The sequence below is a fragment of the Rhincodon typus genome, chromosome 36, assembly GCF_021869965.1.
Source record: "Rhincodon typus isolate 14 chromosome 36, sRhiTyp1.1, whole genome shotgun sequence".
In the NCBI taxonomy this organism is placed as follows: Eukaryota; Metazoa; Chordata; class Chondrichthyes; order Orectolobiformes; family Rhincodontidae; genus Rhincodon; species Rhincodon typus.
The window spans coordinates 9,518,678-9,535,419 of record NC_063367.1 but is presented as its reverse complement, the minus strand read 5'-3'; the positions used below and the strand labels follow the sequence as shown (position 1 = coordinate 9,535,419).

The 16,742-nt window shown below is 44.0% G+C and overlaps 1 protein-coding gene across 1 annotated transcript in view; it reads left to right on the top strand.

Moving 5' to 3' along the window:
• Positions 1-6,335, top strand: part of LOC109922274 (zinc finger CCCH domain-containing protein 10-like) — a 6,605-nt gene extending 270 nt beyond the window's left edge. Inside the window, exon 2 of the mRNA XM_020522287.2 lies at positions 4,500-6,335. Within this exon, the coding sequence (XP_020377876.1) occupies positions 4,555-5,484 (930 nt within the window). The 5' untranslated portion in view covers positions 4,500-4,554 and the 3' untranslated portion in view covers positions 5,485-6,335. The remainder of the gene's footprint in view (positions 1-4,499) is intronic.
• Positions 6,336-16,742: the final 10,407 nt, after the last annotated feature.

Genomic DNA, 16,742 nt, shown 5'->3' with positions numbered 1-16,742 from the left:
TGTTATAACCTACACCTCGCTATTCCAAAGGCTGATAGAATCAGAAACAATGATTTCTAAAGGGAGTTGAATAGACAGTTGAAAAGAATAAAGGTGCAGAATTATAGGGGAGTGGTACCAATTGGATTGCTCCAGGGAGAATCAGCACGGACTCAGCAGACCAAATGGCCTCCTTGTGTACTTAAAAATGACTGGGTGACTCTATTGTTACCATGACTGAACCATAAATGTGTCAGCTTTTGAGTCAGATGGTCTTAGATTGAAGTCCCGCTTCAGGGCTGAGGCACAAAAATGGAGGCTGACAATACAGCACAGTACAGACAGAGTGTCATAGAGATGTGCAGCACAGAAACAGATTCTTCAGATCGACTCATCTGTGCCAACCATCCTAAACTGAACTAGTCCTGTTTGCCTGGTTTGCCTCAGATCCCTCTAAACCTTTCCTATTCATATACCTGTCCAAATGTCTTTTAAATGTTGTAATTGTACCCGCCTGTACCACTTCCTCTGGCAACTCGTTCCATCTACGTGCCACCCTCTGAAAAAGTTGCCCCTCAGGTCCCTTTTAAATCTTTCCATTCTCACCTTAAACCTATGCCGTCTAGTTTTGGACACTGCCACTCTGGGGAAAAGACCTTGGCTATTCACCATATCTATGCCCCTCATGATTTTATAATACTGTATAAGGTCACCCCTCAGCCTCTTGTTGCTCAGGGAAAAAAGCCTATCCAGCCTCCCCTTATAACTCAAACCCTCCAGTCTCGGTAACTTCCTTGTAAATCTTTTTTGCACCCCTTCCAGTTTAATAACATCATACCTATAGCAGGGTGACCATAATTATACGCAATACTCCAAATGTGACCTTACCAGTGTCTTGTACGGTCTTAACATGTTGTCCCAACTTCTGTACTAAGTGCTCTGAAAGATGAGGCCAAATGCCTTCTTCACCACTTTGTCTACCTGTGACACCACTTCCAAGGAACTATGTACCTGTACCCCTAGGTCTCTCTGTTTGACAACACTCTCCAGGGTCCTGCTATGAACTAAGTCCTGCCCTGGTTTGTCTTAGCAAAGTGCAACACCTCATATTTATCTAAATTAAGTTCCATCTGCTACTCTTTGGCCATTGGCTCAGTTGATCAGGATCCCTTGTACTCTTAGATAACTTCCTTCACTGTCCACCATACCACAATTTAGGTGTCATCTGCAAACTTACAAACCATGCTTCCTATATTCTCGTCCAGATTAATTTATACAAGTGATGAACAATAGTGGACCCAGTACCAATCCTTGCAACACCTCACAGGCCTTCAGTCTGAACAACAACCCCTTGTCTCCTACCATTAAGCCAATGTTATATCCAATTGGCTAGCTCTCCTTGGATTCCATGTAATCTATACTTTACTAATCAGTCTACCGTGCGGAACCTTGTTCAAGACCTTGCTAAAGTCCAAATAGACAACTCTATCGCTCTGCCTTCATCCAACTTTATGGGTGGCACGGTGGCTCAGTGCTTAGCACTGCTGCCTAACATCGCCAGGGACCTGGGTTCAATTCCACCCTCGGGTGACTGTCTGTGTGGAGTTTGCACATTCTCCCCGTATCAGCAATGGCTTCCTCTGGTTTCCTCCCACGGTCCAAAGATGTGCAAGTTAGGTACATTGGCCATGCTAAATTGCCTGTATTATCCTGGGATGTGTAGGTTAGGTGCATTAGCCGTGGGAAATGCAAGGATAAGGTAAGGGGATGGATCTGAGTGGGATGCTGTTCGAAGGTTTGGTATGGACTTGTTGGGCCAATTGGCCTGTTTCCACACTGTAGGGAGTCTAAGCCATCTTCTTGGTCACCTCTTCAAAAAAAACTCAATTAAGTTTGTGAAATATGATTTCCACGCGCAAAACCCTTCTGACTATCCCTAATCAGTCTTTGCCTTTCCAAATGCCTGAATATCCTGTCTCTCAGAATCCCCTCTAACAATTTACCCATCACTGACATCAGGCTCTTTGGCCTGGCTTTTCCTTGAAGCCTTCCTTAAATAATGGCACAACGTTAGCCACCTTCCAGTCTTCTGACATCTCACCCATGGCCATCGATGATACAGATATCTCTGCTAAGGGCTCCACGGTTTCTTCCCTAGCTTCCCACAATGTCCTGGGATATGCTTGGTCACATCCCAGAGATTTATCAACCTTTACGTGTTTTAAGACCTCCAGGATCACCTCTTCTGTGTTGTGGATTCTTTTCAAGACATCCCTGTTTATTTCCTCAAGTTCCTTAGCTTCCATGTCTTTCTCCACAACAAACACTGACGTGAAATATTCATTTTGGATCTCACCTCCTGTGGTTTCAAACATAGATGGCCTCATTGATCTTTAAGGGGCCCAATATTCCCCTTAGTTACTGTTTTGTCCTTGATACCCTTGTAGAATCTGTTTGGATTCTCCTTAACCTTATCTGCCAAAGCTATCTCATGCCCCCTTTTTGCCCTCTTGATTTCCCTCTTAACTACACCCCCTGTACTCCTGCACCCCCGGTACTCCTCAAGGAATTCACTTAATCCCAGCTGTCCTTACTTTGACATATGCCTCCTTTCTTTAACCAGAGCCTCAATATCTCTAGTCATCCAGTGTTCCTTGCTCCTGCTAGCTTTCCCCTTCACACTAACAGGAACATGCTGTCCCTGAGCTCTTGTGATCTCACTTTTGAAATCCTCCCACTTCCCAGATGTCCCTTTATCTACGAACAGCTTCTCCCAGTTAACTTTTGTAAGTTCCTGTCTGATATAAACAAAATTGGCCTTGCCCCAATGTTGAACTTTAAATTGTGGACCAGGCCTATCCTTTTCTATACCTATTTTAAAATTAATAGGATTATGGTCACTGGTCCGATAGTGCTCCCTCCCGTAGTCACTTGCTCTGCCTTATTTCCCAAGAGGAGATTAAGTTTTGCCTCTTCTCTAGTAGGGCCATCTATATATTGATAAAGAAAGTTTTCTTGAACACATTTAACAAATTCTTCTCAATCCAAGCCCTTAACTCTATGGCAGTCCCAGTCTGTCTGGAAAGTTAACCTCCTGTAATATTACAGCCCTATTATTCTTATAGCTTTCTGCGATCTCCCTAAATATTTGCTTCTCAGTTTTCCTGCTGACTCCTGGAGGGCCTATGGTACAATTCCATCAAAGTGATCATCCACTTCTTATGTCTCAGTTCCACCCATATAGCCTCACTGGACAATCCCCCAGAAATAAACCTCATTCTCATTCTAAGTACTGCTGTGATGTTTTCCCTAATCATAATTGCCACTCGCCCACTTCTCTCACTATTGTTCCTATAGCATCTTTACCTTGGAACATTGAGCTGCCAGCCATGTTTCTGTAATAGCTATGATATCCCAGTCTCATGTCCCCATCCATGCTCTGAGTTCATCTGCCTTACTTGCCAGGCCTCTTGCATCAAAATAAATGCGGTTTATTTCATCAGTCTTCCCTTGTTCTCTGCTGTGCTCTTGCCTGCCTTGTCTATTTAACTTCTGTACCAGCCTCAACCTTTTCTCTTATCCCACTACTGCTTAGGGTCTCACCCCTTCCCTCCAGACTAATTTAAACCCTCCCGTGTAGCTCTGTATATCTCCTCACCAGGATATTGGTCCTCTTCCAGTTCAGGTACAACCCGTCCTCCTTGTACAGGTCACCTCTGCCCCAGAAGAGACCCCAATGATCCAAAACTCTGAATCCCTGGCCCCAGCACCAGCTCCTCAGCTACGCATTCATTTGCCTTATCATCCTATTCCTACTCTCAGTAACACGTGACACCAGGAATAATCCAGGGATTACTGTCAGATGTGCCATCGCTCAAGTGGCATGTTTATTGAGGCCTGTCGGCCAGCTCGGAAATCAAAAGTGCCACGACGTGCATCCCAGCTGTTGGTAATACTGAAATATTTGTCACTGAATTACATTCACATGAGGCTTCAGATGTTCTTTAAGTTTATTACACAAAAGAAGAAACAAACAAGCTATGCTTTATACAGAGGAGAAAGGTCTTAGCACAGACACCAAACCAAAGCTATAACATGTTTCCCAATACACTATTATTAAGATGTGATCCAAAAGAAATAGCACCCCTGTCTCTTAAAATATTTATTAACTTTCCCCAATTTTTCCCATCGTGGAGACAATTTTACAATTTCTTTCCAAGTTTGCAGTCACCAACCTCCTTCAGTTGTGATGACCCAAATTTTCTGGGTTCCAACAACTCTAAGATTTGTAACCAAACTCTCCTGGCACGGAAGCTTCGCAAACTAGAAACCACCTCAGCTGAGGTCACTGCCTCACCTTAATTGACTTGATGCTTCTGTTTGGGGAATCTGAACTGAACTCCTGGTTCTTCTGAACAAAAAGCTTGAAGCGTCTGTTCTGAAGTCGTAAAAGTGCTACATAAACGCCTTTTTGATTTGTAGTGTTCTGTGTGAAAAGACATTTTTCTTTCTATTTTCAGACTGCCCCGCCTGCAGACAGCTGCGCTTCAAAACCGTAAGCATTTAAGGAGCAGAATGCCAGAGAAAGACAACGCCTTCAGCAGCAGCGACAAGATGGGCCACAGCTCGAGCGACATCTGCCGGGACTTTTTGCGCAATGTCTGCAAACGGGGCAAGCGTTGCAAATTCCAGCACCCCGAGGTTACCAAGGCGTCCGAGCTTGGCACCCTGAGCGGGGAGATGCCCTTGGGCAAAGGGGAAGTGCCAGTTTGCCGCGACCACTTGTATGGCGGCTGTCAGCGCGGCTCCAGGTGCAAATTCCTCCACTTTGAGAGTGACGGCGCCAGCGCTCCCCGCGATAAGACCTCGCCCCCATTCGGAGATGTCCACGATGAATATGGCCACCTCCTGAAGAGGCGCTGGGTGGAGAGCATGCGGCCTGACGTGTTCGACCTTGGTGTTTCCCGTCCCTTCGCGGCCGACTACCGTTACCTGGAGGAGGAGAACCTGATGCTGCGTAAGAGGGTCGAGGAGCTCAAGAAGCACGCGTCAAACCTGATGGCCACCAACGAGATTCTCCTGGAGCAGAACGCCCACTACCGCAGCCAGCCCAAGGTGGTGACCCTGACCAGCACCGCCGCCGAGCAGCTGGTAGCGCCGCCCACTGTGGCCGCCGTCACCGCCTACAACCACAGCATCGTGCAAGCTCACAACTCGCTGAGCAGCCAGGCCCTGCAACCCCGGCAGGACCTGCCTGTGCCCGCCAGTGCCGGACCCCCAGCCAGCGCCGCCCCTCCCCCTCCGCCCGGCCCTCACCTCACACCTGAGCTGGCCTTGGCCCAGACCATTGCCCAGGGCATGGCCGCCACACCCGTTTCCATGACGGCGGTCACCGTCTCCATCACGCAGCCCATCCCCGGCATCACGATGAGCCACGCCACGACGCCGATGGTCAGCTACGCCCTGGCCTCGCAGAGCATGGGGATTACCCCGATCCCCCACTGAAAGGGCCCGTATCGCAAAGGGTTCTGCTCCAGCTCGTTGTGACGTTGTTCCGTTTTATCCAGTTGGCTTAATTGCAAACTTTGATTCTCATGACAGAAACATAGCATTCCAGTCTGCCAGATCATTTCGCATTTATTCCTGGTCTTAGTAACTTCTGACGTTTGCAGCGGGGGAAAAGAATTGAAAACTGCACACTCGTTGCCGCAAGATTTGTCTAATCTCTCCTTGATTTTATGGTGGTTTGGTCCTGCAAATAGAGTACCCATTGGTCACGCCATTGAGCTGGACGCTGTTGAAAGCAGCTGGCAGAGAGAGAGAGCAATATCTTGGCTCAGTATCCCAAATCCACAGTTCTCCATATCACCAGAGCTGGCTGAGAAGCCAGTTATCCATGCAATATGATGGATGTGCAAGAGTTTGCATATTTCCTGTCGCATTTTTGAAAATTCTGCATGTACTGCTCCGTCACTCTAACCTGTGGTTTAGAAGATTTAAGTTCCAGTGTAGTCTTTGGCACCCAGCTTCTGAGAGAGAAGTTCCTTTGTCAAGCTTTTATATTTAATTTAAAACAAGTTCAGTACAGTTTAAGGTACAAAGTGTTTGTTCTCCTTGAGCATTTGTGGAAGGTTTTGACTGAGACTTTTCTCTAAAATTTCCACTTATATATTCCATCACTTTAGAGGATTCAATTGCAAAAGTGAGCCCCAAATTTCAGGATTTGGGAGATGACTTTGTAAATTTTGTAAAAGGTTAGTAAGAGTCTCACCCACAAAAAAAACTGTCTGTGACTTTTGCCCACATGGTTCAAACATCCCTCCTTCTTCAAATAAATCTTGTAATTTGCTTTAAAAGTTATTTTTCTCAGTGTCTTAATTGATGCATCTAACCTTTAGACCATTGTGGGGAAGACAGGGGGATTGTCTGGTTTGGAATTAGCTGCAGGTTTTATTTGCTTGGTATTTGTTACACTGTTGTGTAAGCAAGGAGTCTCCTCCTTGTAAGGTACCTTGAACTCCAGTTATTAGTGACAAAACAAACCCTTGATGCAATTTCCACTCGATGTGGAAACCTGTTATTAACCCACTAAAACTAAAATAAAGGAAGTTTCAGTGAAATGAGAATAGAGTTAGCTAATGTGATTTGGGCGGGTAGATTAGCAGAAATGACAGTAAGCAAGTAGTGGCAGGCATTGAAGGAGGTTAGTCGTGACTCAGCAAAAATATATTGCAGCAAGGAGGAAAGATTCAAAGGGAGGGACAAACCAACCAGAACTAATCAAGGAAGCTAAGGAGTGTGTTAACTTGAAAACATAGTATATAAGGTGACCAAAATCAACAACAACCCCAAAGACTGGGATAAATTCAGAATCCTGCAAAGGTGGATTCAAAAATATAATAAAGAGAGAGAAAGTAAACTACAAGGCCAACTAATGATGAATATTGAACTGACAAGAAGAGCTTCTTTATCAGAAAGAGAGATCAAAGTGAACAGAGGCCACTTAGCAGCTGAGTCTGTGGAATTGGTTTTGGGTGGAGGAGTTGAGCAGTCATTTTGTATCAGTCTTTATGGTGGAAGATACTTCAAATATCCCACTAATACTAAAGAATATGGAGGAGGAATTAAGTACCGTCAGTGTCACTAAAGAAATGTGGGCAGGAAACAGCAAGTGAGGATAAGGGATAACAAGGCCAAGCAGCATCAGAGGAGCAGGAAAGCTTCAGAAATCGCCATTTCTGAAGAAGGGTCCAGACCCGAAACATCAGCCTTCCTGCTCCTCTGATGCTGCTTGGCCTGCTGTGTTCATCCAGCTCTACACCTTGTTATCTCAGATTCTCCAGCATCGGCAGTTCCTACTATCTCTGAATCAAGTGAGGATAAGGGGTTGTTTTTCAGGTTGGTGATGTGTGACCAGCCAGGTTTCAATAGGATCAGTGCCAGGACTACAACTGTTTACAATAAATGTTGTGGAGAAAGGAAGTGAATGTACTGTAATCAAGTTTACAGACAACACAGATATGTGGAAAGGCAAGTTGCGAGAAGGATACAAACAGTTTGTAGAGAGATATTGATAGAGTTAACTAAATGGCGCAATGTTGGCAAATGTAGTATAATCTGGCAAATTGCAGACTTGTTCATCTTGGAAGAGAGAACAAATATTATTTAAATGGAAAAAAGCTGCAACATAAAGGGACTTGGAAGTGCTTGTGCAGGAAACACAAAGCGAGCACAAAGGGGCAGCAGGTAATCAGGAAGACTAATGGGACGTTGGCCCTTATTTCAAGGGATTTGGGATATAAGTTAGGAAATCTTAGTGCAACTGTACAAGGTGCCGGTGAGACCACATCTGGAGTACTGTGAGCAGTTTTGATACCCTTATATAAGGAGATACAATTTTGTTGAAGGCAGTTCAGAGAACGTTCACATGGCTGATCCTGCTATGGAGGGATTGTCTTCTGACCAAAGACTAAACAGGTTGGGACTCTACTCACTGGAGTTTAGAAGAATGAGAGGTGTTAACATTGAAACATACAGAATTCTTAAGGGGCTTGACAGGGTAAAGGCTAAGAGAATGTTCTCCTCATGGAAGAGTCGAGAACCAGAGGGCACAGTGTCAGAATTAAGAGGTGCCAATTTAAGACTGAGATGAGAAGGAATTTCTTAAGAGTGTTGAGAGTCTTCGGAATTCCTTGCCACAGAGAGCTGAGGCTGAGAAAGATTCTTGATCAGTCGGGGAATCAAGAGTTACAGGGAAAGCACAGGAAAGGAGATGTGAGGAATGTCAGACCAACCATGACCCTATTGAATGGCAGAGCATGATTGAGGGGCTGAACAGACTACTCCTGTCCCTGTTTCTTATGGTCTTGAGCAATAGTATATACTCACAACTCCACTTGCTTAGTTTGACCCGGCGTACTAGAACTTAACTCCAGGTGGTTTGTCCACTAAACACATTCTACTGCACACTACCAACCCAGGTCGTGCTTCACTGTGTGCAGTGCCATCTCCTTGTTGCTGTGGTTGGCTGAAACCCTTTACTAACTCTGCCCCCTTGACGTATAAGATAATACCTCGAATTGGGTCATTTGCTTGGGTTTTAGTGTCTTTTCAATCCCGCGCTGGCTATTTAAGACCACCTGAACGTGAGCATTATCTGCTTTCAGGAGCTGTATTGGCTCCAAGTACTACCAGCAACAGATGTAATATCTGTGTCTTGAGACAGAAAGAAAGCCATTTAATATGTCCAGAGAGGCTGTTATCTGAATGGTGTGCACAGTGTCTGATAGCTCAACTGAACTGGGCCACCATTTCAATGTAAATATAATTATTTGGAAGGTGCATTGGCAAACAATTGCAGTGAAAGGGTTACAGTCAGGTACAAGCCACCTCACATGACTGTTTTGCTGTTGTCTGAGTTGGAAGAAAACAGACTCCTACAAATGTAGGAATTTGTTTTTGATACAATCTCTCGCAGCTTCCTGGGCAGCATGGTAACTTTTTTGAGCAAGTGACTGAATTCTATGGACCAAAAAGGATCCAGGTAACATCACCAATCTGTGCTGAATTTGCACATTGTCACACTGGCAAATTAGATACCATATCAGAATTGAATTGAATTGAGTTAGCTTTATTGTCACATGTACTCAAATGAGTACAGTGAAAAGTTTACAAGTCTCCACATTACAAAGGTACCCAGGTACAGATTCTTAATAACAAATTCTTGGGGGGAGTGGGGGGGAAGTTAGAAAAGGAAAGAAATAATAAGTCCAGCGTTACAGATCACAGGAATAAATTAGAAAGATAAAGAAATGAAAAGTTCAGAATACTAATTCAGTCCACGCCAGCACCTAGCCTCTAGGAGCTGAAAGAGAGACATCTGGTCTAATGTCCTGGATTAGGAGAAACTCCAAGAGGGTTCCTGCTCCTGAGTTTTATCCAGTGGCTCCTTGATTTGCTAATTTACTGAAGTTCACAATGAGTAATTGGTATATTAGGTGTCAGTTGGTCTGTTTCCTTTGCTTTTCATAAAGATCATAACGGAGCAACTACTTCCATCAGTCTTTTGGGAGCATGAAGGAATGGTAGTAACTAAATTAGTACTAACTGACCACACAAAAAAATATTGGTTGCACTTTTAATGGCAACTGCACAGCAAGTCTGTGGTAGCATTATTCTCACTGTATGTCCCTTCAGTGTGTTTATCTACAGTCTATATAATGCAGTAATAGTGCCCCAAGGAGGTTCAAGTCCCACATGCCCCAAAGGTATCTCATCATAATTTGTTCGAACAGGTTGATTTAATTTTAGATAACAAGGTGTAGAGCTGGATGAACACATCAGGCCAAGCAGCATCAGAGGAGCAGGAAAGCTGACGTTTCGGGCCTAGACCCTTCTTCTGCAGTTCCTACTATCTCTTGATTTAATTTTATTTTTGTTTGCACACCTATGTGAGTTGTTTTGGCAAAACCTTTTTGTTAATTAAAGGAACAAATTATTTCGTGGGTGTCACTGATTTTGTTGCAATTACATTTGAATATTATTAAGCTGGAGAGGCTTCAGAAGAGAAGTAACAGAATGTTGCTGGGGATGAAGTGCTTGAGTTATAAGGAGAGGCTGGATAGGCTGGGACTTTTTTCACTGGAGCATAGGAGGCGGAGGGGTGACCTTGTAGAGATTTATAAAATCATGAGGGGTATAGATAAGGTAAATGGCAGGTGTCTTTTCCCTAGGGTGGGGGATTTCAAGCCTAATGGGCATATTTTTAAGGTGAGAGGAGAGAGATTTACAAAAGACATGAGGGACAATTTTTTTTTATACAGTGGTTCAGATGTGGAATGAACTTCTGAAGAAGTGGTGGATGCGGGGAGAGTTACAACATTTAAAAGACATTCAGATAAGTACATGAATAGGGAATGTTTGGACGGATATGGGCCAAGTGCAGGCAGGTGGGACTAGTTTAGTTTGGGAACAAGGTCGGCATGGACTCATCGGACCGAAGGGTCTGTTTTTTGTTCTGTATGACTCTACAACAGTGATTCACTTGGCCATTTCAGAGTCCACCACATTGCTCAAGTTATATGTTGGTTAGATTGGGTATGGATGGCAGATTTCCTTCCCTAAGGGATGTTGGTGAACCAGGTGGGTTTTTACACCAATTGCTGAGTTTCATTACTGAGGCTAGCTTTATATTCCAAATTTTATTAATTGAATTTAACTTCTACTGTGGTGGGATTTGTACTAGTCTCCTGGGTTTTGGGATGACTAATCCTGTGATAAACCCTTCTGCCACCATCTTGCTCGCACAGGGTCTATGCAGAAGCCACTGAATTGAGAGCTCCCTATTGAATATAGAATCTCCCAGAATCAGTCATGCAAAGTTAACACTTCTCAAATGGCAATATTTTTAAAAACTTGACTGCTTCAACCGTTTAAATCTTCATGGTGTTGCAATTGATTTGAATTTGTAGCTACAAGAATGCCCTGCCTTGCGAATGATCGATATTTGCTTGTACCCAGTAGTGATTTGCATGAATGTTAGATGTAATTCTGCGTTGTCCCAAGCAACTGTTCTGTCCGATATCTCATACAAGCAATGTGAATGACTTTCTATTACAGGGCTTTGTGCATTAAGCTGTTTGATAATGCTAAGCAGTCGTAATAGTTTGGTTGATCTAAGGTGAAAACCTCTGACTGAAAGTGTTCAGCTTTTCATTCCTGACAAGCTCAATAAACAGCGTAGTAGTTGGCTGGAAGTGAACTTCAGCAATATTAATAGGTGTAGTTAACCAGAAAGTAACTAGCTTTTAAAAAATTGATTAATCTGTGTTACATATCCTATTGTGATGAAATTGCCAAAGTTCAAAGTTTTATGGGGAGCCATTTATTTTCATTAATTCAGACCCTGCCCCTAGGTGTTGCAAAAAAAAATTATGAGCTAGGCCAATGGAGGGTTGCTGGTCTCATCAGCAGAAAGAAAAGACCAAGACCTTTTGGAAAGCCACTCTTTCCTATTTTCTAGCTGGATCTGTCTTCCTCTTTAAGATTCTTCATTCATCAGAGGCCATTTCTCTGACTCAGGTTCGACCCTGTTCTTTGCCATTAGCTGAGCTCACACGCTGACCCCGTGTGTGAGTCACAACCAGCTGATGCTGCAAACCCCACTTCACACAGTCTGCTGCCTTCAATCACCAACAACAATTGGGATTGCCAGGAGGTTCAGTCCCAAAGACTCACTGAAATCTGGGATCCTCGCTCATGGCCTCTTTGTCATGACTGGTTGTCCCGATTAAAGGATACATTGAAATGTCTGCACCGTAATGGCCTCCGTGTTTTTTTTTAATTTGTTTGTGGGATGTGGGTGTCGCTGATTGAGTCAACGTTTATTTCCTGCCCCCTAGCTGCCCTTGAGAAGGTGGTGTTGAGCTGCCTTCTTGAACCACTGCAGTCTGTGTGCTGTGTTTAGAGCCACAATACCCTTAGGGTATTTGAGGAATTTCACACAGTTACAGTAAGAACAGCGAAATGTTTCCAAGTCAGGATGATAAATGACTTGAAGGGGAATTTGCAGATGGTGGTGTTCCCATATTTCTGCTGCCCTTGTCCTTCTAGATGGAAGTGGTCGTGGGTTTGGAAGGTGCTGTCTGAGGATCTTTGGTGAATTTCTGCAGTGCAACTTCCACATACTTCTACTGAGTGTCAGTGGTAGAGGGAGTGGACGTTTGTGGATGTAGTGCCAATCAAGCGGGCTGCTTTCTCCTGAATGGTGTCAAACTTCTTGAGTGTTGATGGAGCTGCACCCATCCAGTTAAGTGGGGCGTATTCCATCACACTCCTGATTTGTGCCTTGTAGATGGTGGACAGGATTTGGGGAGTCAGGAGGTGAGTTACTCACTGCAGTATTCCTAGTCTGTGACCTGCTGTTAAAGCCACTGTGTTTATGTGGTGAGTCCAGTTGAATTTCTGGGCAATGATAACCCCACAAGATGTTGATTGGTGGGGTGTGTGTGTGTGTGGGGGTGAAAATTCAGTAATGGTAATACCATTGAATGTCAAGGGGCAGTGGTTTGATTGCCTCTTATTGGAGATGGTCATTATCTGGCATTGGTGAGCTGCAAATGTTACTGCTAATCTCAAACCCTCACAAAATCATTCCATATATACATGAATGGGGACCCCGAATCAACCAACAATGATGACAAGAAAGAGGCCCACGTATACAAGACTAGACGGGTGCTATGAACAACATTGCCCAGTCAGAGTGTCATTAAGAGTGTCAGTTACCTCGTGGCTGGGCGGCTGGTTAATGATGCTAACAGCATGGTATCAATTCCAATACCAGCTGAGGTTACCATGAAGGACTCTCCTCAACCTTTCCCCTTGCCTCACCAGTTTTCTACCTCCAATGACAGAACAGTCCTCTGTGACTATGGCAACTTTACCTTTACATTAATGATGTGTAGTTTTGTTTGCCATAATCTGAGCAGCATTCTATTCTTTTAGCTCCTCGATTTCTAATGTAGGTCATTAAAGGTTTTTTAAAAATGGCCGTCCTACCATCAGATGGATTATTTATGTTATTAATATAACTAGTCAATAAAATGCTCATGAGGGTGAGAATATATAGCGCAAGTACCTGGACATACAAATCAACTAAACAGGGACCATGAGGTAACACAGTGTGGAGCTGGATGAACACAGCTGGCCAGGCAGCATCAGAGGAGCAGGAAAGCTGACGTTTCGGGTCTGAGTTCCAGCATCTGCACTTCTTACTATCTCTGAGGAACCATGGAGAATTTGTTTAGTCTAGTGACTAGAATGGTTTACCCAGAATTATGATGTAATGGTGTACATAATGATGAGTACATTAAATTGAAATGCATGTCAGTTTTTTCCCATGTTTCTTGCATAATATTTCATCCTTGGGTTAACTGTCTCAGTTGTTCAGAGCTTCACCATAGTATTGACCCCATTCATTTAAGTGTATAGTAATCTGTCACCTTGATGTGGGCTTTTCCTTCAGCGGGGTATAGGTAGCTGATGTGGCAACATTTATGGTAACTCTTGTAACATAACCAGATGTAGGTAGCATGATATTGAAAGATTCAAAAGTCCTTTATTACAGCTCCTTTTGTATAAACATATATCAGCCATTGGCACCTCTGTTTCTGGGCTAGAATGAAGCTGTTTGGGTACAAACAGCATACTTTCATCAGCAAATCATGCTTCAAATGGCCCCGGTGAAGATGGAGTTTGAGACCTTTACCCCTCAGATCACATGCTATGCTACAGTAATATCACAAGCATGTCTCTTAAAGGTACATCGAGACTGTGTGTGAGACATAACCCATACCTGTTTTAATTTCTTTTAATTTCTGCGTGCATTTTTACTTAAGAAAAAGTTGATTAATCTTTGAGATGCAGATAAAGAGCTCCAGATTAATGACATTGAACAATCTAGTGTTGTCATCATTTGTTAACCTGTTGGTTTGCTTGCCCAGTTCAAAATAGCTCTGATTGTATCAGCCTCTAGGGGAATGTCCTGAACTGGCAGTTTGCAAAAATTTGATATGTACAGAGTCAAATCAAGGTTAACTTCACCGTAAACCTTTGTAAAGGTACAGGAAACAGAGTTTTGTCTTTCATACTTTGGAAGCAGGAACTGCCATGAATCTTCTTCACAAGCATGACAGAAAGAAGAAAAAGAACCAACTTATGAAGAAAATCAACCATCAATTTTCCCTCCCATTCTAGTGTTAGCACTCTTGAAGCATAGTGTAGTTGAATTAGAATGGTGCAATGCTTTATAGACCACCAATAAGATTAATGCTACATCTGTTGTGCGGATTTACAATGTTATCTGTCTCAATCCCATTAAAATGTTTCGAAGGTGCATGCTGCATTGAGAAGTATCCTTGTTTTTTGGAGTGTTGGGAGGGGCATGAGGTGACTATGATATTGAAGTAGCCATGCATTTCTTGTAATTAGAGTATCCCATCATTAGATTGCACCACAATGGGAATTCCTGTGCTAAGTTACCACATTGGCTGTAATGGTTAAGTTGTTGCTGTTAACTTATTCCTACAAGTAGCAATATCCTTCTGTGGGAAATAAATGCTTTCGTTCCTATTTGCTGACGTTTCTGGTATCCAAAGTAATGTTTTAAATAAAATTAAACATTTGAAAAATTGCAATTTTCAACGAAAAATTGCAAGTTGCAAGGAACTTGATTAAATGTAGCCAGTGAAATGTCGTTTGTCCTTTTTAAAGCCTTCATTGAAATTGTTTCTTAACGACCTCAGGCTTAACCAAAACCCGAGTTTGAACAGCGTATATTTGTCGCAGTGTACTCATTGATCTCGTGTTCAGTTTGTAGCTGTGCCACATGTGACTTTTACTCTTTCTCATCCATGTCTTTACTTCCCTCTTTATTTGACTGGTCCAGCCTTTAATGGGGATAATGACTCAGTGATGTTGGAATTGGTTTGATAATTGAAGAAACTCAGGCTAATACTTTGGTAGCTTAGTTTCAAATCCTGCCATGACATGTTGAAACATAGATTTAGTAAATTTGGAGTTTAAAACTAGTATAATGATAATTAGGAAATTGTTGTGAAAACTCACCTGCTTCACTTAATGCCCTTTAAGGATTAACATTTAGCTGGGCTGTCCTATATGTGACTCCAGACCCACAACAATCTGCTTTACTCTTAACTGGCCTTTGAGCTGGCTGAGCAAGCCATTCAGTTCAAGAGTAATTGCTGATAGCCAATAAATTTGCCTGCAATGCAAACATTCCATGAAAAGAGAATCCAATGCTCCCTAAATTTGAATCATCTGAAACTGTTGCGCTGCCCTTTCTTGCATCAAGTATTCACCTACCACTGCTGTGTTTATCATAGAATCCCTACAGTGTGGAAACAGGCCCCTCAGTCCAACAAGTCCACACTGACCCTCAGAACATCCCTCCCAGACCCATTCCCCTATAACCTCCCTGGACAGTATGGGGCAATGTAGCCTGGCCAATCCACCTAGCCTGCACATCTTTGGACTGTGGGAGGAAACCGGAGCACCCGGAGGAAACCCCAAGCAGACACGGGGAGAATGTGCAAACTCCACACAGACAGTCGCCCGAGGGTGGGATCAAACCTGGATCCCTGTAGTGCTGTCAGGCCACCGTGCCATTTAGTTTTCCTGATAACACAATTATAAAAATTCTCATAACAAGGTGTAGAGCTGGATGAACACAGCAGGCCAAGCAGCATCAGAGGAGCAGGAAAGCTGACATTTCGGGCCGAGACCCTTCTTCAGAAATGAGGGAGGGGAAGGGGGTTCTGAAATAAATAGGGAGAGAGGGGGAGGCGGATAGAAGATGGATACAGGAGAAGATAGGTGGAGAGGAGACAGACAGGTCAAAGAGGCGGGGATGGAGCCAGTAAAGGTGAGTGTAGGTGGGGAGTTAGGGAGGGGATAGGTCAGTCCAGGGAGGACGGACAGGTCAAGGGGGCGGGATGAGGTTAGAAGGTAGGAGATGGGGGTGGGGCATGAAGTGGGAGGAGAGGATAGGTGGGAGGAAGGACAGGTTAGGGAGGCAGGGACAAGCTGGGCTGGTTTTGGGATGCGGTAGGGGGAGGGGAGATTTTGAAGCTTGTGAACTCCACATTGATACCATTGGGCTGCAGGGTTTCCAAGCAGAATATGAGTTGCTGTTCCTGCAACCTTCGGGTAGCATCGTTGTGGCACTGCAGGAGGCCCAGGATGGACATGTCGTCTGCGGAATGGGAGGGGGAGTTGAAATGATTCGCGACTGGGAGGTGCAGTTGTTTAGTGCGAACCGAGCATAGGTGTTCTGCAAAGCGGTCCCCAAGCCTCCACTTGGTTTCCCCGATGTAGAGGAGGCCACAACGGGAACAGCGGATGCAGTATACCACATTAGCAGATGTGCAGGTGAATATCTGCTTGATGTGGAAAACCTTCTTGGGGCCTGGGATGGGGGTGAGGGGGGAGGCGTAGGGGCAGGTGTACACCTTGTTATCTCAGATTCTCCAGCATCTGCAGTTCCTACTATCTCTATAAAAATTCTCAACTTGGGTTCAATTCCCTGTTTGTCCCAAACAGTTGAAGCCCCACACCAGTCTGCAAACTGCAGGGCTTCTATCAACCTGGTCTGAGTTGCTATCACACTGGGTGGGGTGACTTGAGGGGCATCTTAAATGAGCAAATGGAGGCATTGAAAGAATACAAAACCTTAGGGCTGGGCAGCT